The following is a 23,609-nucleotide window of genomic DNA, read 5'->3' as shown; positions in this document are numbered from 1 at the left end:
TAGTGACGATGCAGCATCCTATTAAAACTGTATTTTTATGTAATAGATTGTTGGTTAAGTATTGCCATGCATTATTTAAGATTTTCCTATGTCTGTGTAGCCGTTTTAGATCTCCAATTTTCATCCGTTGGAGACTTCTGATAGTTATAATGAAGTTTTTTTTTAGTGAGGCGCATTTGCACCAACTCGCATGGGTACCCTTTTAGCTCGGAAAAGTTTCCTTCTACCTGATTGGTTAGAATGATCTTGTCCAACCAATCAGCGATCAGGAAACTTTTCCGAGCTAATAGGGCACCCTTGCGAGTCGGTGCAAATCTGCCTCGCTAAAAAGAATTTACTATAGTTGACTTGATGGTCTAGAACACTTTTCATTAAGATTGAGAATTTATGATGACAGTATTAAGCATTATTTGTCATCAAGTAAAGTTCTTTTTTTAATAAAACTCTACTTCCTTTAAAAATAAACTGCAAGGGATATTCACTACTGTATGTCCACGTTAATGAAAGATGGTCTTTAGAATAAAGACTAAAGGCCCCTACACACGATCAATTTTTTCGTCAATTAATTGATATCAGTTTATTAACGTCAATGAATTGATGGAGAAATTGACCGTGTGTAGGGGACATTGATATCAATTTAATTGAAACAATTTCATTGAATCAATTCATTGAGAGATCAAAGATCCTTTGATATTTATTGATGGGTCTTCAATAAAATTTCGTCCAGAGCAAGCACTATTCCTAGAGCCACAGATGCTTTCATCTCGAAGTTATGAATCAAACTGAAAATTGAAGTAAAATTATTGACCGTGTGGAGGCACAGTGATTTCCTCAATTTCATTGTCGTCAATAAATTGATATCAATTAATTGATGAAAAAATTGATCGTGTGTAGGGGCCTTAAAGTTGCAGACTGATTAATGTTTTACGCACTGAATACCATTTCTGAAGTTGCTTAGAGACAGTTTGAAGTTTTTCTTAGACTGGCCGTATTTTTATCTAATTGGTAACTAATTATTTTACTATATAAAGAGAATCTGAGCTTGCAGCTTTTATAAGTTAGCTTATATTTACATTATATGACATGTTGATTTCCCAGTACATAGATAGCAAAAAAATTAACTCGCAATGTTGCATTGAAGCTATCAGAAACCAATAAATTTCTTTACTTGTCCTGATTATTCTTTTAGTTCTTGAATTAAGAAAGGGCCATAATTTTTATGGTTCTTTTGGAAACTACTTTTTATTAACTATTTTCTAACTGCCCTTATTTTAAAAGCGATAAAGTTTGACAATTTCCAGCACCCACATGGCATCGTCCCTCTGCTATCAGAGGTCTGTTGTCATTGGACTTTCCAGCCAATCTTAAACTATTTTTAACTTCAGACGAGTATAATTTTACCCTATACGTGATGAAGCTGTTATTTAGTTTTTGCGTAATGGTTATTGTTTTTGGGTTAGGTATCAACTTTATAAACAGAATATTATCGTTGATCATCAATTTGATTGTACTTTTTGTGTTTCAGGATACTTTTCCTACGTGCTCAGAAGCGAGAGCTTGAAGATATGAAGTCACAGAATTGCTTCATGAGTGATACATAGTGCTGGGCACGCCTGTGATAGCTGCCCAGGCCTGTTGTCTTGACGTGAGACCTGCCTGGGAGTATTTATAAATTATATTTTCTTATTACGATAGAAATGTTAGGGAAGGGTCGAGATGCGGCTGCAAATACCAGTGCAGAGAAGTGCCGCTGTGGGCCAGGGTATACGCTGCTCCCATGCCGGATAGAGCAAACTCGTGTTCCTCAATGGGCCCAGCCTGCCCTTGGCCATCCTCACAACCCGTAATCCCGATGTCATCTATGTTCTGTGATTGACACAACTACACACCTAAAGGCTGAGGTTTCAGGTACAGCTGCTGGCATGTCACAACAGAAAAGACTGGCAGTGATGCTGGAGGCTGGCACTGTTTCCACTTCCTGGGGTCCTTAGGTTTACCCCTGCAGATGAGAGTGGGTCTTCTTAGGTTCACCATTTCTAACGTCGTTGTCATCATCATCATCGTCATCTTCTGTCCTCTTTGTCACCTTGTGTTCTCGCTGCTGGACTGGTCAAGCCCACCTTAATAATATCTGTGTCTTGGTTAAGCTCTCCAGCCCATTAGTTTTATTTTGCAATTCTAGCAGCAGCAGAAACTCCCTACTGGCGGGAACTTGCACTCCTCACAACAACAACTCTCAACTGGTACAGTGGGGAGTTGGAGTTCAGTTTGTGAATGTCCCTGCTTAGTAGTCTAGGTCAAATTTCATGAAGATTTGTCATTTAAGCCATTCTCAAGTTCCATGTTCAAGAGCTCTATACTTAGTAGTTAGCAGGCGTAAAGTGTGGGACAAGGTTATGAACTTTTATGCGTTTGAATTTACGGTTATATCTGTGGGAGGGGTCGCTCAAGATGTGGACATTTAAGTATGGAATGAATTGTGAATTTTTGTGAAATCTGCCTTTTTTGTGTGGTACATGTTCTGGTGAGGTAATAAAAAAGGAGAAGGCAGATTGCCTATTACTGTACATTATTTATATGTCGGCATCACAGTTTTATCCAAGTCTAAAGATGGTTCGAGTATGGTCAGAAATGTGTTGATGGGGTAAGCAGTATGTCCTCTTCTTTTTTAAAGCTTGACCTACATATTTATCTCCAGTACCAGTAGTTCCTGGAGTGTAGATGACTTCTGTACTGTAATCCTTTTATATACAAGTGTTATGTGCTCTCGGTGACTGTCCTTAAGGCCAGTGCTGGGAGGAAATCTGCTATTGGTTGCCTTTATCCATTAGTCTAGTAAGGAAGGGAGCAAAGGAAGGTAAGGCGAGGTAGATAATCGGATGTGATGTACCTAGAAGGCTAAATAGGACATCGGTGGTTTTGAATGCTTTCAGAAAATTGCTCATGTATTTTTTATAGTATTTATTTTATTTTGTGGTTAGGGAATGTTGGAATGTCACGCCAGCTTTACGTTGGTAATCCTTTTTTGATAAAGGTACGGAATATAGTTGCTGTTGGTGAAGGAGAAGTAGTGTATGTAATTTAGGGTGTTTGCTTCTACTCAAACTTGAACCATACCTTTGTTCCCTGGTCTGAAAAACGAATGGTGGTTGGACCCTTGGGTGGATTTCTTCTTGGTGCAGACCTCTGTCCCCAGGGTTGGATTTAAGTCAATGTCTTCGGAGGATTTCATTGCCGACTGATTTGATGTTAAAGGTATTTTTCCATTATTTATGTTTATTGAATATTTTTTTTCATTGCTGCAAACAGTCAATGTAAATTTGAACTGGGCTGTGAAATGTTTTAAATTATGTTTGTAAGACCATGAAATAAGTTTGATAAATAATCATTTCTAAGTAAAGCAGGGCATTGAGTGGTTGATAAAATATAGTGATATCAGAAGGTTCTACAAAGTGGGTGCATTGTTTATTTATTTTTTATTGAATGTTAGAAAACCATATGTGTTTCTAGGTCATTTCTAAGTCAGCCTTATGAAGAGGGTGACATATAACTTGCTCTCCATTCTTGGTTCCTAGATTTCTTTTTTTTTTTTCTTCCTTTCGAATGTAGTCCTGTCTGTTTATTATTTGGATTTTGTTGATATTTAATAGCTGAATGTACACTTTAATCAAAGGATAGCCTTGCTGCTTCTACAAACCTTATTACTCTTAGTAACTTCTCTCGGAGGCCATCATACGTGGGGTTATTTCCATTGAAATTGGTAAAAAGTGATCGTTATTGTTATTTTCTGAGGTGTAAAATAGATAACATAGGTACACGTTGAACGGAAGAATTGCGAGAAATGTAAGTGTTGAAGTTCTGTTGATCTTGGGAGAACCAAATGGTGACTTAATTCAAGTTATCTTGTATAACAGGTGAAATCCTGAGGTTTGTGAGCTAATTTGTCTCTCTTACGCAACCCCTCTCATCGGGTATGCAATAATAGAATTGTAATCTTTGTTACTGCATCTAGGCATCTACTCTTCAAGCCTACATCTTCTTTATATGGAGACTAGGAAAAAAAAAAAAACCTGGAAATGTTACTTGGTTGTTCATGATTTTGTATTCTTTTAAATGAATCCTATTCTTAAGGTCGAAATAGCAGCAAATTTAAGGATTTTTTTTTGTAATGGAAACTATGATTAGACAGAATGTGACATTGACATTCCTCAGTAGGTAACTTGAGAATTTCATCAGTTTCTGTAATCTATTGGACATTGTTAAATAGGTATTATATGTAGCATTCCTACTACTCGAAGTTCAAGTCCCCCTCTCCTTTTCCCGTCTAAGTTGCCTGTTAACATTATGGGGGCAATTTCTCACATGTGATATGGGCTAGCAAATGCATTTTCATCATGTAAGAATGCAATTAGTTTTCTGGCCCTCTGTGCAGATCATATTGAGAACTCAGATTTTTACTGTTGATTGTAGTGGTTACTTTTAGGTGTTAATGGTAGTACAGTAATTAATTTTGGTTTAAGTAAGGCTTAGCTACCTCCCCTGATGAAATTTCAAATTATCTTAATGTAGGAGCAATTAATTTTTTTTTTTTTGTCTTGCAAGCCAGTACAGTAGTTGAAACTTCAGCCAGATATATCAGTGGTGACAAAGCCAAAGGTTTGCAACATTTTTAGTGTTTAAGTTTTCCCCAAAGAAAAGTTACAGTATTGTTTAGGATTCCAGTGAATTTTTCTCCTATTTTTCACTTGGATGGGAAACACCGGTGAACTGTAATTTATACATGAAATCAGAACTTTTTTTTTTTATAGCATTATTTCCAGTTTAGGTTATTCTTATATATTAAATTTATTTTTATGGAATATTTCATGAAGTGCAGTATCTAGAAGTGGAATATGAAATAGTTCTCTAGTTGACTGCCCCTGTAACTACATATAAGCTTTTGGTAACAACCCAGTGCGGTAGGTCTTATTGACAAGCTAGAAGTTACGCGATTCTCAGTTTGTATTTAATTTAGGGAAAATTTAGGATTATAAAATATAAGTTTGGCAAAGCAACTTTAAAGAATTTTGTTTAGCATACATATTGCATTACAGTACAATAAATTAATTTCGTTGATAGGGATGTTCGGCTTGCCGAAGTTGAGCCCGGGTGGATGAAGGTGATCTTGAAAATGTCTCATATGCTAGTCCATGCACAACTGTGTTGCTAGTTTTTAGGGGATTTAAGTAAGGCTATTATGTTAATGAGAGGTTGTTCACTTTCAAAAATAATCCTTTTTTTTTTTAAGGTTTCATTTTTTAATATAGTTTTGTAATTATATTTCTCTTATAAATTGATCAGGATGCTCTAATGATTATAACCAGATAATATAATTGGAATTTGGAACTTTTCTTTTTGAAGTGGTTCAATGAGCAGTTTTGATTTCTAGTGGGTAGCAGAACCAAGGTATCAATAGGTTCTTGAAATTGTGATATGTTGAGTTGAAAAGGAAAGGAAATCAGGAATTTTGTTCATTATTCATTTATTCATACTGTACCCTTAATGCAGTTTTTATTTTAGAAAATGAAATCTGTGCATTTCAGAAATGTGATGATCCAATTCACACTAAATAAGAAATAAAATAAGGCATTCTTTTAAAGCAAAAAAAAAAAAAGGATTTGAATGTTTGTGTTATTTGTAAATTTTCCAAAATGTCTTGTCACATAAATCTTGCTGACTTTTTTGTTAGGGAATATAAGTGTTTGTGTGGATGTAAAGTTTGCGAGATTGTTGATAAGTGGTTAACTTTCATTATGCACGAAGAACACAATAGACCTCTTTCTGTCCAGGTAAGAGAAAGGTTTTCATGTTTATTTTTTATTTTTCGGGTTACGGGAATCTAGCAGTCGTCAAGAGAAGGGTTTATCGGATTAATTGAAGGTTTCCTGAAGCCTGTGATGCAGTAATAATATTAATGGTAGTGGACCAATGATTGATTTTGATTAAGTTTTCATAAGGTATTTTCCTTTTTTATTTTTTTTTCATATGGTTGATGTCATGAATGGTGCTAAATTTTTACAGGAAGGCTAAAAGTTTAGACATGAAATTTGAGCAACTTAATGCTATCGTATCCCTAAGTAATGATTGTCTTGTTTTCAGCAAGATGAAGAGCTGTTAATGCTAAGTTGAAATCTGCTCTTGCAGTTGTAAGTGCTACACTGAATCCTCATGTTGGTATCATGAAATCCAATTCCTAAGAGATAGAAGAGCTGCCGTCAGCTCCTGAGATGCCTCTCATGCTTTATTTATTTTTCTTTTCCTTCCCATTTGTTGGCAAAAGAAATAGGTGGTTTGTTGAAATATGGATTTTTATGGGTAAACTTTTTTTTACATTTTTGTTGTCTTGTGATGGAAGGGTAGTTTTCCCCCCACAAAGGAGTAAATACAATATGAGGATTACATAATGTGGCAGTATGTATCTGCATTCCATTTCTGTAAAAAGTTCAGACATTTATATTCTATATGTTTGTGGGTGTTTCTTCATTTTCTCAAGTCTCCATTTTTCAGGTATATCTTATAGTGATCTTTGAGGATGTTCTCACTCCATACAATTTTGAGAAAGTGATTCCATTTAAAGGTTTTTGAGATTTTAATTTATTCTTCTCCCACCCAGTTTATATCTAGTTGATGTCATACCAGTTCCTGCGATTCTCGAGCTGCTCTCAAGTGATTTTTCCGTTTCTGTAATGAAGTCGTATAACAGGTGGCTTTATTTTTTCACGTATTGAGATGATTTTTGTGCTATTTCCTCCCAGTTATTAACCTGTATTACCTCATGTATTAAAGTCGTTAGCCTTTGTGAAATTGTGGGTTCCGTTCAAGTCACTGTGTCCGGATTCAGCTTTTGTGTTTCCCTCCCATGTCATTTGTTTGTGCATTCCCATAAGATGCTTTCAGTTAGTAGGGTAGGGGAGGACACCAGGTTTATGTATTTTATACTGTTCTTTTCTGATACCCACTGAAAAGTTCTTTTTGAACTGATGAAATTCATAAACTTGGTGACACGAGTCTTCCCAACTAAACTTGGGCACATGGGAAGTGGTCCATACCATAATTGATTAATGGGCACATGGTCCATTTGCTGTGATTAGCAGGTGGATTCTTCCTGGAAAGTGGTGTAGAATGACCATAGGGTTGGGCCTTTGTGACTTTCTTTTCAGTGAGGCTGCACTGTGCAATATCACTCCTTTGAAAAGGACCAGCTAAACAGAAGTAGTGAGGTTTTATTGTTCGGTGTTAGAGAGAACCTCATTGCTAAGAGGATTATTAAGGCCCTGCTTCAAAACAAAACCAGGGCTAAGTTAGAAGAGGCTATGATGTAATGTATTTCTAGAATCCATAGAATGAAGCTGGTAGAGTGACCCGGCACGGTGGTCCATGTCCGGATGCTTGTACATAACTGTGATCCTGTTGTAGAGTTCTCAGCAATGTATTATTTTGTATTATTTTTTTTATATATATTATACATATATATACTGTACAAGAAAGGGGCTGTTACTTTTTATTAATCCAGTGTCAAATTAATGGCTGCATTTATTTGTGGCTCGTTCATTGGCTACCGTGTCATTTGCCAACCTCTTGGCATTGGGTCTCGCTACCATGAAAACTTGACTTGAGGTTACTGTGGTTTGCAAGTGATTGGGTTTTTACAAGGCTACTAAAATAAAACAATAAAAAAAAGAGCCATCTTGGTTTTGTGAATATAGTGATGTGCATGTTATTGTGTGCCAGATGTAAAAATTGAAGGTTGCTGCCATTCAATCAGCTGTTATTATTTTTTAAGAATACTTTCGTAACAATCTAAATTGTCATTATTAGCCATTAACCTGTCCGTATTAAACCCTGCCCAGGATTGGGAAGCCTATTAGGGTCACCTGAAACACTAATTTATCACTTGGAACTTTGTTGATGGCCTCCTCCGGACTGGCCGTGTGAAGAATGGTGGTGTCGTTGCTTCTGGATCATCCCCTTTGTAGGCGTCCTCCCTGGTGACCAAATATAGCCCGGTCATTGCCTCTAGTTTCAGGTTATTTTCATTTTAATTATATACTTTTTGTTTTATACCTCAGTGGAGATAACCTACATTGGTGGTCATCTGTTGCAAACTAGTGGACCTAGAGAGCCCATGTTTAGCAGGACACATTCACTATTTGTGTTGGTCTCCCCTTTTTCAACACTTGCTTTAGGCTAATTAGCCTAATTTTGTATATAATTCATTCCTTCTAAGAAAGGTTAAATAAAGCTGAGCTCCAATTTTGTTTTTGCTTAACCTTGTCTGGTAATTGACTTTTGCTCTTCAATTATAAGCTGGGCAAGTTCAAGCAGAGCCATTGTAAAAAGTGATCAATTAATTGTGCTTTTTTCAACATTTAAAGTGATCAGTAAAGTGAAAACCCTTATGGAAAAAAAATTGTACTTGTTGAGAAGAAATTGAGAAGTCTGTACTATATGCTTGATGTGTCCTTCATGATTTTGACAAGCAAACAATTTGGAAAAATGTATAAAAAAAACAAATTCTGGGGAAAATAAGCACTAACAAAATTTGTAATTGTAATTTTATGTTTATAAAGGAATATTTGTAAAAAAAAAATTTGTAAAAGTATAATTTCACAAATAATGGAAATTTTGTCAAATTCCCAATGATAATTGTGTACAACCTTAATGTTATGCTGAAATGTATTATAGTACCAAAATATAAAACAATATTTACAGTAGACAAGTTAAATGTTAGAGTGAAACTTAGGAACTACAAAAACACACAATCATACTTGTGGCAAAATGACTTCACCCATCTTTTCTAATATAAAAGACTCAAAACCAGTCGACTGACTTTTATCATCCTTGTATAGTTATCTTTGGTAGCACATGGAATTACCAACAACACTCGACACTTAAGTTTCTCGAGTAATTTCATTCCTTCCTGTCTTTTTCAGTGCTGATGCAATTTGAAGAGGTTCTCTTGCCTTCAATTAATGAAAAGCTGAAAAGGAAAATTTATTAAATAGACTAATTTCATTGGAGTTCATTGCTGTTTCACCTACTAGTGGCAACAACTTTTAAGTATAGATTTTAAATAGCAACTCTCCACATTAGCAATAAAAGCGCTATACTGTATGTAATGTTTCGAATGCATGTTTGGCTAGCATCCAAACAGGTGGCTACCGTGTAAGTTTGGGGATTCAATTCTTTAATGTCTTCCACTAATGACTGGTTGCGTTATGCAAAGATATCTCGTAAGCAGCCCTTACACTTGCTCCTACATAGATATAAACCCTGGTCCTTTAATAGGAGTAATATTTCAGCTTAGTTGAAACTATGAGGTGTCGGGGGTTACTGGGGGATAACGAGAAACCACCAACCCACCACCTCACTGTGACTTCATCTGTCGAGTTGTCCTGACTTGTGCTTGGTGTCCTAAACTGAGTGCTTTCATTTTCGTTCTCTATTTTCAGAAAGATTGCTGTGTGCTATAGGGAGTAACAACTTGTAGGCATGTGCTGCAGAACCTTCACAAGCAAGTTGACCATGGATCCGGTGAGGAGTATAGTGTTCATCGTCGTAATGGCGCAGGAGAAGAAAGAACTCGGCTAAGTGTGAATCCTCTACTCCGATATTTTCCTTAAGGAATAAGAAATTCTGTGGACTATTTCATTCTTCTACTCCGATATTTTCCTTAAGGAATAAGAAATTCTCTGGACTATTTCAATCACCCCCAAGTACTCTGATTGCTGAGGCTTCACTGTTAGCCTCCTACGAGGGGGAAGGCTGACAAACTCAGAGTGAGTCTTCTTTACTAGCTTCCCTGAGAGAAAATTAGTTGGTGATGCCTTAAAGTTATGGCTATCCTTCAGTCTGGAAGATATTCTGTTGAAGGAAAGTCTTGCCTGCCACTAAGGCAAAGCTTTCTCCAAAGTCCTATTCCTCTGCACCAATGGAAGACGACCAGCCCCCTAGAGATGCAGTTGATCGCTGATCCTTTCCTTCTGGGGTGCCATTACCTTAGGATTTTGTTTCCTGGATAAAGGCTTTGCCTTGTACTTACTCATCTTTAAGAAGATGAAAAAAAGATTTCCTTCAACGCAGTTTGCAGACTTCTCGGAAGCATGACAGAAATGTCATTCCGTCCCCTAGGGATCCATACTAGCAGATAAGAGGCATAGTATCATGTCCTCAGAATACAAACTTTCTCTCCACAGACATAGATACAAAGAAAAATTTTTGAATAATCTCAATATTCTGTTTGCTTATAAGACTGATAGCATGCAATCTTGTGTGCGTGGGCTCTCCACTTAACATGCATATATCAGTTTTTGAATATTCACAAGCTCGTGCATTCATCGGATCTTTATGTCACACGTGTTCGCTCAATCATCTGTGTGCACGCTCCGCTCTCCTATGGATTCCCACTCCTATTCATGTGCGACCTTCGTTAAAACTGCATTCGGATGTATGCGTACACCCGTGCTCTTCTGTTAGTGTAAGTTCTCCAACTGATCTACGGGCACTCCAATTAAGGAATATTCACCAGTCCCCAAGTATTCACATGACTACGCCTCCTCTACGCATGCGCTCTTTACACTTCCAGATAGCCTTAGCACTTGAATACCATTGTTTCCTGATCACATGCATTCTCCAAATTATGCACACACTATTCTTCATGCGCACTTCCCCCTTGAGAAAAGTTCTCGTGACAGAATGCTCTACTGCTCGTGCTCAACTGTGGACATCTCTTAATTTTAAGAAAAGTCTAGGAATTGGGTGCGCTCCAGATAGCGCAGATGATTAATAATAGTGTTATCAGTTTGGGCAAGATCATCCCTATGTACTAAGGCATGTGACCAGCCAGCTATCCAGGAAACCTCTATTAAAGGGCACTCTAATTCTCATACAACATCCCCCTCTTCATTCTACCCTGAGAATGTATTTAGTCACCGGAGGAAGGAGTCCATAATTTATCATAGGACAAGATAAAGTTCTTCTCATGGACTCCAGGATAAGGAATAGCGTAGGGAGAGAGAGCCCTAGAAAGCCACAGTCGAGTTCCTATGGGACTTCCTGGAACAAATTGCTGTCATTAGGTGTCAAGCAGCCCAACGACTCAGCGCCAAGACCATACACCATGAGGGGTGTTCATATTAAAATCTATTTCCTCCAAGACTGCTTATCGCAAATCTGTCCGTTTTGAGAATGATGTTACAGCAGGCTCTCTAATTGTTGTTATATGAAAAGGTGAGTCACAAAAGCTCATATGAAAAGGTGAGCCACAAAAGCTCTAGTGCTTCCTGTGGGGCTGCAACCTCTACCTTTGGTCATACGGTTCCTTCCACCTCTGATAGCCAAGCATATCCTGACTAGTTAACCTAGTTTTTTATTCAAAGGGGAAAGGAGACTATTCCGCATCCAGGCCTTGTTACAGAAGTCCTTCCTGTGCATACTTATAATTTACAAGGGATGGTGTTCCGAGATTCCCGACACTAAAAGTTCTCAGAATCTCAATTTTTTCAAGTCTGTACAGCTGCAGACAGTAAGGAAGTTCCAGAAAGGGTGAATGCCAAATCAGACCTCTTCAACTTCAGTAGGTAAGATGCTAAGTCTGGTAGAGGAGGACTAGTGTACCAAACAGGTAAAATACTTGACCTATTTACACGTTCAATGTAAATATAGTGTCAGCTGGATGTGCCTATAGACCGATCTAAGAGAGAACTGATATGCAATGTAAGGGAGTCTCATTGTCAGCCAAGTTGATGGTTGAAAGTAATGCAAAAGACTTAGAAGGTTAGCTGCTGCTTTGATGATATACTGCTAAGAGTAGTTTTGAATGATCAAGAAATATGCTTTGCAGGACATCGATGATGATGAACTGCATTCTACGTTGAGACTTCATGAATTGTCAGGGTACTTACTGACACGTCATCCAAGTTACAAAAACTTGGGGAAATTTAGTCTTGAAAAAGAGGAATTGTGACCCTCTCAGTCTCAGCCAGCCAGAAGTAAACAGCTTTTCCAGTGATGGGGCCTTTGAAGAAAGCTGACAGCCCACCTAGGTGAGGGATAAGTTTCTTCTCAAAACCAACTCTGCGGGCAGGGACAGAGACAGTATGTCAAGCAGTTGACTGCAATAGACGTTGTCTGTAGTAGACAGGCCAGAACAATTTTTTTCCAAACCTGGCAAGTCAACAGAGAAACAGTTCTACAAGTGACACTAGCAATACAATCTTTGGTGGAAGGCCATAAAAGTTTTACAAGAATGTACTGGTTCCACCCACTCTCAGCTATCACCTCGCACAATCATCTATAACACACAACAGTGCCAGCATGTCCCAGGTTTTAGACAGCATAAAAATAAATTTAGTTTCTGTCCGGAGCAGGTCAGACCTCCTTGCCTATCATTGTCTTTCCTTGGTGAGAAAATTCTCTTGACATTTAGACCATTGCTGGATGTTTCAAAATTGAACAAGCTCCTGTCAGTAAAAACTTCTCCCTGAGGGCAATGAGAAGGAAAAATTTGTTGATCTGAGTTGACCTATCAGATACAGTATTTATTTTCACATAATCTCCATCCCGAATCCGTTTCTACAATCTCTCCGTTCCTACTACTAATCTTGTTGTCTAACCTCATTTTTAACTCCACAGTGCAACTGCTGTTGGGCGTAGTTACACAGGCCCCAACACCAGGCTGTACAGTACAAATTCATAAATTCAATCTAATTTATATAGATTTGAGTACCTAAGCCTTTGCATCAGTTTAAGCATAGGTCTTTATGAGGATTGTGACTTGAGGGCAAGGTGGCAACATCTGCTAAGGATAAGGGTCCTCTTAAACCTAGATGAAGGGACAACACGACAAGAACTGTTGTGATATTAAAAATTTCTTCTTTGCCGACTTAACAACTTTGGGCATACACAGAAATTGGTCCATATACTAGCCACAATGATTCTCTACTTAGGATTTAAAAAATCTTGGGCTATTTAGCTTAGCATTGGACCCTGTGAAGCCATTCAGCATCCAAGTGCAACTGGGAAAACCAATGAAGTAACACTGACGTTAAAGTTAAAATTTTGAACCGCAAGAGTAGAGGTGAAGTAGAAAGATATAAAGAGTGCTGTTTGGGGGATACTGCAAAAACCCTAAGTAATGCCTACAGTGAACTGTGTAGTGTAAACTGACCCCCTCTACAGGAGAATGACGATAGTCGGTTCCTTTCTGGCACTTTCCATCCAGCAAGAGAATCCAATCCTTCCTGGACCAGTTAAAAGTTCAGGAAGGGGAATAAAACTCAAAGTTGTCAGTTAAGTGGGCGAGTCTTAGGGAAATTATCATTGCCTCTTAAGAAATTTGTTTCACCTACCAGGATGAGGCCACTTCACTAACAGCTGGAATCCACCATGGAGGACCTACACCTCCAGGGTCTATGGAACAAAAAAAAAAAAATTGACTAGAAAATGGCAGTCAGGTTGTAGGTTTGATAACACCATGACTCACCATACTTCATGAGAAAACATGGGCCCAAATCACAACAATTTATGTTGCCAAACGATTTGTTGTCTTTGGCAGAATAGAGGGACATCAATGCTTCCCAGTTTCATTTGCTGTTTTTGGCAGAAGGGATATCGATGTCCCCAGTTACGTTTCAGGAAAACATAAGATTCTGGTGACCAGTCAAGCCGGAGAGGACAGGTCTTCCCTACTTTTGTCTGGACCTTTGAAAAGCACTGGGACAATTGGCAGTATACATCTTTGCTGAAAAGGAAGGTGAACATTTACTGATCCCTAGTTCAGGATACTCTGGCTTGTGCAGTACATGCTATGCTTTAGGAATGGTTGAACCTGGAAATTTATGCCTTTTCCCAATCCATAAACTGTCAGTTGGTCAACAATTTCAATGCTATGTCAACGCAAAGATGACCCTCATATACCTTATTGGTCTCGGAGGGAGTTGTTCATAGACCTGTATTCTCTACTAGTAGACAAACAGATTACCCTTCCGATATAACCAGATATTCTCGGACAAATGCAACGCCATCTGGTGCACTAAAATCTTCACCTGCTTCAACTGACCATTTGGAGATCCTTCACTGACTACACAGAGCAAAAAGATAATCTACATCCACAAAAAGCAAATACATTAATAGATTTATCTGCATCAGTACTGAAAAACCCTTGTTAATATGAGTTGTATTTCAGCCACCAAGATAGATTTGAAGAACCTGAAGTTTCTTAAAAAGCAAATATGATGAGAAGTTTTAGGAAATGTCTATGTCTAACTCCATTCTACAACTTTATGCAGATTGGATTTAGCCAACAGCTCCATGCTCAAGGATACAACCAAAGGTCAAGAAGAAAATCTTGCAAAATATGAATGTAGTTCTTAAGTTCTAGAGGAAATCACCTTTCGAGACGGTGGAGTGTAATTCCGAGGGACTTATATGGTTATGTAGTAATTCCAACTAGCTTTAGCCTCGCGGCTAGGCTAAGCCTAATAGGTCGAAAAAAAACAGGGGAATCGAAGGCAGATGGGCATAGGGGCTCAGTAAACTAGTATAACAGAGGTAAAAAACCCTCCAAGGATTAAATGGCCACTGCCAACGAGTCCAATAAGAAAGACCTGATCCCCATAAAGCGAGCCCATCTCCAACTAAAACTTTACCACTCTCTAAGCTATCTTAGGCTAGCCGGGACTGATACGCACTAAAACTTAAAACTTAGAATACATTAATGCATGGTTAATGTATTCACAAGACAGAGCCCAAGGTATCGTAATGCTAAAAATAAGGCTAGCTAACGTGATACTAGTGAAATAAGACTAAGTGAACACGAAATAAGAGGGTGGTCGGATACGCGACATGGCGCCCTATGGCTAGCTGGACTGGGAGCGCATGGCTCTCTCAGCCTAATAAAGCTAAATAACCACTCCCCGAGGGGATCTAAGACAGAGAAAGCTACAGTAATTCAAACTGTCAAAGAAAAGGGTACTCAACTTAAGACGATGAAGAGGAAGCAATCGTGCATGGAAATACTCCAAAAAAAGCTGAAATAATCGCACTCAAAAAAACTACGCACTAAGTAGGATCGCTGCGAAGAAGGAATGGCTTCATCAGTGACGAACAGCACCAAGAGGGGAGAGGATATGTAACAGTTCCTCACCTATCCTTCTCCCTAGATTCCTAGTCTGGGTTAAGTCTGTTAGGGGTACAGATATCTATGGTTATCTACGAATACGTCCCTGATTATACACGATATCTTATAATAGTCGTTCCGGGGGCTAGAACCCCATGATACCTGACAGTAATTCGCTTGTAATATCACTTGCAGAATTATTATACAGTAGGAAGCTGCCGGAAGGCCCTTCCATCAGGATGACATGGCTTGAGCTCAAAAATAGATTTTTCCTGCATCAAAATCCGTTTTAAGAGGATACGGAGTTGGAGGCTTTCTGGGTCGAGGTGGGGGAATTTAGAGGAGGAAGAACTCTTTTTACCTATTCCCAAATTCAGGTCCATGAACAATTTCCTCACACGGCCCTTCCCAGACACGAATAGATCCCTTCCATAAAATGTTATTTTCATTAGTAAAATAAATTTTTGAATATACTTACCCGATGATCATGTAGCTGTCAACTCTGTTGCCCGACAGAAATCTACGGTCGGGATACGCCAGCGATCGCTATACAGGTGGGGGTGTACACAGCAGCGCCATCTGTGGTCAGGTACTCCAGTACTTCTTGTCAACACCACCTCAATTTTTTCCTCGGTCCACTGGTTCTCTATGGGGAGGAAGGGTGGGTCAATTAAATCATGATCATCGGGTAAGTATATTCAAAAATTTATTTTACTAATGAAAATAACATTTTTCAATATTAATCTTACCCGATGATCATGTAGCTGATTCACACCCAGGGTGGTGGGTGGAGACCAGCATACATGTTAACAAAGAAGCTAAGTATCCTGTATTTCATTTTATTAGTTATTCAAAAATAACATAAAATAAATAAGTACCTGGTAAGGAAGACGACTTGAACCATTACTCTGCCTTTATTAAGTACGTCTTCCTTACTGAGCATAGCGGTCCTCTTAGGATGCTGAACGACTCTTAGGTGCTGAAGTATAAAGGGCTGCAACCCATACTAAAGGACCTCATCACAACCTTTAACCTCGGCGCTTCTCAAGAAAGAATTGACCACCCGCCAAATCAACAAGGATGTGGAAGGCTTCTTAGCCGACCGTACAACCCATAAAAAGTATTCAAGAGAAAAGTTAAAAAGGTTATGGGATTATGGGAATGTAGTGGCTGAGCCCCCGCCTACTACTGCATTCGTTGCTACGAATGGTCCCAGGGTGTAGCAGTTCTCATAAAGAGACTGGACATCTTTGAGATAGAATGATGCGAACACTGACTTGCTTCTCCAATAGGTTGCATCCATAACACTCTGCAGAGAATGGTTCTGTTTGAAGGCCACTGAAGAAGCCACAGCTCTCACTTCATGTGTCCTTACCTTCAGCAAAGCAAGGTCTTCTTCCTTCAGATGAGAATGTGCTTCCCTAATCAGAAGCCTGATTTAGTAAGAAACTGAGTTCTTAGACCTTGGAAGAGAAGGCTTCTTGATAGCACACCATAAGGCTTCTAATTGTCCTCGTAAAGGTTATGACCTTTTTAGATAGTACCTAAGAGCTCTAACTGGGCAAAGTACTCTCTCCAGTTCGTTCCCCACCAAGTTGGACAGGCTTGGGATCTCGAACGACTTAGGCCAAGGACGTGAAGGAAGCTCGTTTTAGCAAAAAACCGAGCTGCAAGGAACATGTAGCCGTTTCATATGTGAAAACTATGTTCCTGCTGAAGGCGTGGATCTCACTCTTTTAGCTGTTGCCAAGCACACGAGGAAAAGTGTTTTTAATGTGAGGTCCTTAAAAGAGGCTGATTGGAGAGGTTCAAATCTTGATGACATAAGGAACCTTAGGACCACGTCTAGATTCCAGCCTGGAGTGGACAACCGACGTTCCTTTGAGGTCTCAAAAGACCTAAGGAGGTCCTGTAGATCTTTGTTGGTGGAAAGATCCAAGCCTCTGTGGCGGAAAACCGCTGCCAACATACTTCTGTAACCCTTGAACGTAGGAGCTGAAAGGGATCTTACGTTCCTTAGATGGAACAGGAAGTCAGCAATCTGGGTTACAGTGGTACTGGTTGAGGAAACTGCATTGGCCTTGTACCAGCTTCGGAAGACTTCCCCTTTAGACTGATAGACTCTGAGAGTGGATGTCCTCCTTGCTCTGGCAATCGCTCTGGCTGCCTCCTTCGAAAAGCCCCTAGCTCTTGAGAGTCTTTCGATAGTCTGAAGGCAGTCAGACGAAGAGCGTGGAGGTTTGGGTGTACCTTCTTTACGTGAGGTTGACGTAGAAGGTCCACTCCTAGAGGAAGAGTCCTGGGAATGTCGACCAGCCATTGCAGTAACTCTATGAACCATTCTCTCGCGGGCCAGAGGGGAGCCAACCAACGTCAGCCGTGTCCCTTTGCGAGAGGCGAACTTCTGAAGTACCCTGTTGACAATCTTGAACGGCGGGAATGCATACAGGTCGAGATGGGACCAATCCAGCAGAAAAGCATCCACGTGAACTGCTGCTGGGTCTGGAATCGGAGAACAATACAACGGGAGCCTCTAGGTTATCGAGGTAGCGAACAGATCTATGGTTGGCTGACCCCACAGGGCCCAAAGTCTGCTGCAAACATTCTTGTGAAGGGTCCACTCTGTGGGGATGACCTGACCCTTCCGGCTGAGGCGATCTGCCATGACATTCATATCGCCCTGAATGAACCTCGTTACCAGCGTGAGCTTTCGATCTTTTGACCAGATGAGGAGGTCCCTTGCGATCTAGAACAACTTCCATGAATGAGTCCCTCCCTGCTTGGAGATGTAAGCCAAGGCTGTGGTGTTGTCAGAGTCCACCTCCACCACCTTGTTAAGCTGGAGGGACTTAAGTTTATCAAGGCCAGATGAACCGCCAACAGCTCCTTGCAATTGATGTGAAGTGTCCTTTGCTCCTGATTCCATGTTCCCGAGCATTCCTGTCCGTCCAAAGTCGCACCCCAGCCCGTGTCTGATGCGTCCGAGAAGAGACGGCGGTCGGGTTTCTGAACAGCCAAAGGTAGGCCTTCCTTGAGAAGAAAGCTGTTCTTTCAAGACCTCCTCTCTTCGGAAACAGGAACTGAGACCGTCTCTAACGTCATGTCCTTTATCCAGTGAGCAGCTAGATGATACTGAAGGGGGCGGAGGTGGAGTCTCCTTAACTCGATGAACAGGGCCAGCGATGAAAGTGTCCCTGTTAGACTCATCCACTACCTGACTGAGCATCGGTTCCTTCTCAGCATGCTCTGGATGCATTCTAGGGCTTGGTATATCCTTGGGGCCGACGGAAAAGCCCGAAAAGCTCGACTCTGAAGCTCCATACCCAGGTAGACAATGGTCTGGGATGGGACGAGCTGGGACTCCTCTAAATTGACCAGGAGGCCCAGTTCCTTGGTCAGATCCAAAGTCCATCTGAGATTCTCCAGACAGCGACGACTTGTGGGAGCTCTTAAAAGCCAGTCGTCTGACGGAGCCGGACACAAGATCATGGTACTGCTGCACAGTCTGTGAACTGTCAACCATGGGGAAGCGAGGAAGTACAGCGACAACCCGAAACTGTCTAGACTGTCTGGGTAGTACAGACAACTCCTTATCGGGTTGCTGAGGTTGCCGCACTGCGTCACAACAAGTCACCTCTGCTGGTTGTTGAACGTCTTCCCAGTGACACACTGACTCCGTAAACAAAAAATCCTCTAACAAGGACTAAGCTTGGACTGCATGTCTTGCAACAAAGCTCAAGGTCTATGGGAGCAGGTGTGGCAACAGACGGGGTTAGCGACTGAAGCGGAACCATTACCCTCCCTGGAAGCATGTTATGCTTAAATAAAAGTCCATAGGAGGCTAAGCAGCTTAAGGCTCCTCTCCAAATGACAGAGTCCTCAAGGGAATATCAGAAGGAGGGAGAATAGCACTTTCTCATCTACAGGAACCATATCCGAGAAAAGCTAAGTTCTCTCAGTGAGGGTTTCACTGGTGCAAAAGCAGCAGACCAGAAGGCAACGTTATGAAATTGCTTGACAGTCTTGTGAGTTGGCAACAACCAAAGATGTGTGACAGAGGAGCATGCGGTAAGGTATGCAGAGCATGCAGTAAGGTATGCACATGCTGTAAGGTATGCAGAGCATGCTGTAAGGTATGCAGAGCATGTTGCATGGCATGCGGCTTATGCTGCATGGGATGAGGCTCATGCTGCATGGTATGAGGCTCATGCTGCATGGGATGAGGCTCATGCTGCAAGGGATGAGGCTCATGCCGCATGGTTTGAGGAGGATGCCGCATAGTATGAGGCTCCTGCCTCATGGGTTGAGGAGGTTGCCGCATAGCATGAGGCTCCTGCCTCATGGGTTGAGGAGGATGCCGCATAGCATGAGGCTCCTCATAGCATGAGGCTCCTGCCTCATGGGTTGAGGAGGATGCCGCATAGCATGAGGCTCCTGCCTCATGGGTTGAGGAGGATGCCGCATAGCATGAGGCTCCTGCCTCATGGGTAGAGGAGGTTGCCGCATAGCATGAGGCTCCTGCCTCATGGGTTGAGGAGGATGCCGCATAGCATGAGGCTCCTCATAGCATGAGGCTCCTGCCTCATGGGTTGAGGAGGATGCCGCATAGCATGAGGCTCCTGCCTCATGGGTTGAGGAGGATGCCGCATAGTATGAGGCTCCTGCCTCAAGGGTTGAGGAGGATGCCGCATAGCATGAGGCTCCTCATAGCATGAGGCTCCTGCCTCATGGGTTGAGGAGGATGTCTCATAGCATGAGGCTCCTGCCTCATGGGTTGAGGAGGATGCCGTATAGCATGAGGTTCCTCATAGCATGAGGCTCCTGCCTCATGGGTTGAGGAGGATGCCGCATAGCATGAGGCTCCTCATAGCATGAGGCTCCTGCCTCATGGGTTGAGGAGGATGCCGCATAGCATGAGGCTCCTGCCTCATGGGTAGAGGAGGTTGCCGCATAGCATGAGGCTCCTGCCTCATGGGTTGAGGAGGTTGCCTCATAGTGCTGGAACCCGGCAACTCCCGATGCGGCAACTCACGCATGAAAGCAGGAGGCGCAGCAAGAACATGCGTCTGGCAGGGTGGACTGCGCATCGGAGGTGGAGCTCTCACAGGTGGAGGGTGGGAGCAGGCAGCCGCAGTATCTGCTGAGCGCACAACCTCGGCGGGTTGTAGGTTAACAGGCTGCATTGTCAACCTTCCAGCATGATACTCCTGTATGAAGGAGCAAGCTGAGACTGTATAGTCTGCAGCATGGACCACTAGGGTCTATGAAAGACAACAACAAACGGAGCTACTGTCCGTTGAGACTGAGGGTCTAAAACAGCTGGTGCGGCAACAGACGGAGTTACTGCCTGTTGCGGTACCACCTTGCCTCTCTGGGAGGTGTGCAGTTGTCGTACTGCAGCAAGTCCGAACTGACCCAGTGGCAGTGGCTACACCTAGGAGTTGGACTTGCGCGGAAGGGACCGACTTGCACTTAAAAGCTGCAAGATTTGGTCCATGGTTTCTGCGAGAAACCTCTTCCGCAGACGAGGAATAAATGGGCTCTCTCGTCTTTGTGTGGGTGGGGTGATCACGTCGGCTACGTGAGTGGATACACCCGAAACCACGGAGGGAAACGTCTGTTCGTCGATCAAGGCCTGATGAACCCATAAGTCCTTCGACATTACTTCTCCCCTGGGCTTGGGAGCTTGTAAGAGGTCCCAGACTAGGCGAACAACTGGCACGAACAGACGAACCCTCGAACGCAACACTGTAACACTTTGCGCTTATCACTTTATCACTTTTGATTTTCTGTTTGCACTTATTTCACTGAACTCGAAACTTTAAGTGGTTTGTACCTGAAACACGCAATTCTATCCTTCATTAAAAGTTAGTAATTGCGAAAACAGTATTACAATGTAACAGAAAAACATAATGAAAGATAAAGAATTCAGTGGCTGGAAAAGAGACTAAACACTAGATCAAATAAACTACGTTTAAAATCTCTCACCGCATAAAGCCTGGGAACAAGAATAAAACTCTAGAAACGTTTACCTTCTTCCCCTAAAGAGACTAGGGAGAAGAGCAAAAACGATAACAACGTTACCCGCTTGAACGAAACGTTTATCCTCCTCTCTCTCCCTCCGTCTCTATCTCTCTCTCTCTTGACTTAGAACCTGAGAGATGAGCCTAATTATATATATCGTTAAAACATATTATTGTTAAAGGAAAAAACTGAAAGATTTCCCAAATAAAAAGTTCCTTTATTAGAATTAAAACCATTTAAGCTAAGAAAGAATGAACAAAACGCTAGAATCGGTTTACTCTTACTGCAACGTGAAACCGTGAATACTCTCTCTCTATCGTAACGATAGAGCGCAAGTTGAACGTTCTGAACGTCAACAACTGCGGAGACAAAACAAAACGTTAGTTCAACTTTGAAAACAGTACGAGACTATCAAAGAAATTCTTTCAAAAACATTAAAATTAAAATAGCATAAAATCTTAACAGGTAAAAACGATATGACGGGCTCAATGTTAATTAACTTCGGTTCCAAGAAAAGACCGCCTACTATTAGGAAAGGTCGCATATAAACAAACATAAAAATTAATTTTTATAAGTTTATAATAAAAGGAAGTTAATAGAAGAGGCCTATAAAAGGCGGAGAGATATAAAATAAATCTATAACTTTGTTAAGCAAAATTACGAAAGAGAGTCTATACTCTCTTTGACACCAACACTTCCGTCTAAGGGAAGGGTCGGCCATTTAAAAGTGAAAGAGAGTTCATACTCTCTTCGTCACCAAAATTGAATCAAATTAATTCCAAAAACTTGCTAAGCTAATGTTAAAGCTTCCTGAATAGCGAAAGCTAAACTCTAGAGCAAATACATCACCAAATCGTGAACAATAACTCCAGAATCAACAGCGTATCCAAGTAGGTCTAGCCGGTGGCACGACAGAGGAAAAATTGAGGTGGTGTTGACAAGAAGTACTGGAGTACCTGACCACAGATGGCGCTGCTGTGTACACCCCCACCTGTATAGCGATCGCTGGCGTATCCCGACCGTAGATTTCTGTCGGGCAACAGAGTTGACAGCTACATGATCATCGGGTAAGATTAATATTGAAAAAGTGGCTTTTCCCAGCAAGAGCACTGCAGTTCTACCTAAATAGGATGGCAGTCGTAAAAGTGTAGGAGACCAGATCTTGAAACTGGCAAAGGTGAGAAGAGAAACCACTTCATGGAATTTCCATTGGAACTTTCCTCAGCTTAGATGTTAAAATCAGCTCATTGGAGAAGTTCCTCAGTCTTTGCCATCTGTGGGGATAATTGGTTATAGGTACTATGACCTTTAGTAGCATATGGTAGGGTTTAACAATTAGCCTACTATACAGTAGTTGTGAGTGTATAAAGTACTGTATAATTGGTAGGGACTAGTATCTCCGTTTAATTACATAAGCTGGCGAGTTCAGAAGCTACTTGATGGTTTAGAGGTGAATGTCCTACTAGAGAAGCATCACATGACTTAGGGGAAGGTACACACTTGAGTATAACCAGGACCCATCCTCCACAGATCTGTCTCTGTGGTATTCCTTTTTCTAACTACAATTCCACACCAGTACATTCTGACCAGGCAAGTATGGTAGGCAGCAATGAACTTTAGTAAGATTCATTACAATATAATTTTACATAAAAAATAACTACAGTGATTTTTAAGGGATCAAACAATTAATAACAAAATCATGTTCGAATACTGAATCAGATTTCCTCACAAAAATGAATAAAATTAGTATAAATTGGTTCCCCTCCCAAAGATGCTCCTATTACAGGTAAATTTTATATTAAGTTCAAAATCAATATAATAATTATGGAATAAATGAACATTGAACTTAACTTTACCTGTGGTAAGGAGAGTGGCTGGTTTGAGTTGAGGTGGTGGTGTTGATTGTTGCTTGGAAGGCAAGTTCCACTCCATGAATACAACGTGTAACCACCTTTCTGGAGTTCTTTTCTTTTCTTTGGCCTTTTTTGTCAGTAACCGTGATCCAATTGAGGACCTTTTAACTAAAAACTGACCAGGAGAGGATTTTTTTCTGCTTCCATTTTAAGGAGTTTCTGAAAGGATTCAATGTATTATTATAAAAATGATCTGCTCTGCTGGCTACTGCCTTGTATGGATGATTTTTTTATTGTGTGATTCAACCTATTTTGAGATTATTGAACTAGGGTCAGGATTCCCACTCTCCTCTTCTTTTGAAGCTGCGAAAGAATAAAATAACTAAAATTTAGGAAAAAGTTAATGGAATGATTTGTGAGTCTCAACTAGGTGAAAGATAGCCTGATCCTACTCGGTTGCTCTTGTCTTGGTCCATATTCTTCCAAATTGTTTGACCTTCAAACTTTAGTTTGATCTTTGGGGCAAAAATGTTCAAGAATTTTGGCCGATCACCTACATGTTATAGTCCTGGGTC

At 40.8% G+C, this 23,609-nt stretch overlaps 1 protein-coding gene across 6 annotated transcripts in view; it reads left to right on the top strand.

Annotated features, from left to right (window-relative positions):
* Window positions 1-8,292, top strand: part of LOC137624294 (WW domain-containing adapter protein with coiled-coil homolog) — a 61,723-nt gene extending 53,431 nt beyond the window's left edge. For all 6 annotated transcript variants that reach the window (XM_068354863.1, XM_068354866.1, XM_068354865.1 and 3 more), the window contains one exon: window positions 1,526-8,292. In XM_068354863.1, coding sequence (XP_068210964.1) covers window positions 1,526-1,601 — 76 coding nt within the window. In that variant the 3' untranslated portion in view covers window positions 1,602-8,292. The remainder of the gene's footprint in view (window positions 1-1,525) is intronic.
* The last annotated feature ends 15,317 nt before the right edge of the window (window positions 8,293-23,609 follow it).

This window comes from Palaemon carinicauda, chromosome 31 (assembly GCF_036898095.1).
Source record: "Palaemon carinicauda isolate YSFRI2023 chromosome 31, ASM3689809v2, whole genome shotgun sequence".
Classification (NCBI taxonomy): Eukaryota; Metazoa; Arthropoda; class Malacostraca; order Decapoda; family Palaemonidae; genus Palaemon; species Palaemon carinicauda.
The sequence above is the reverse complement of the archived record's forward strand: the minus strand, read 5'-3'. Positions and strand labels throughout refer to the sequence as shown.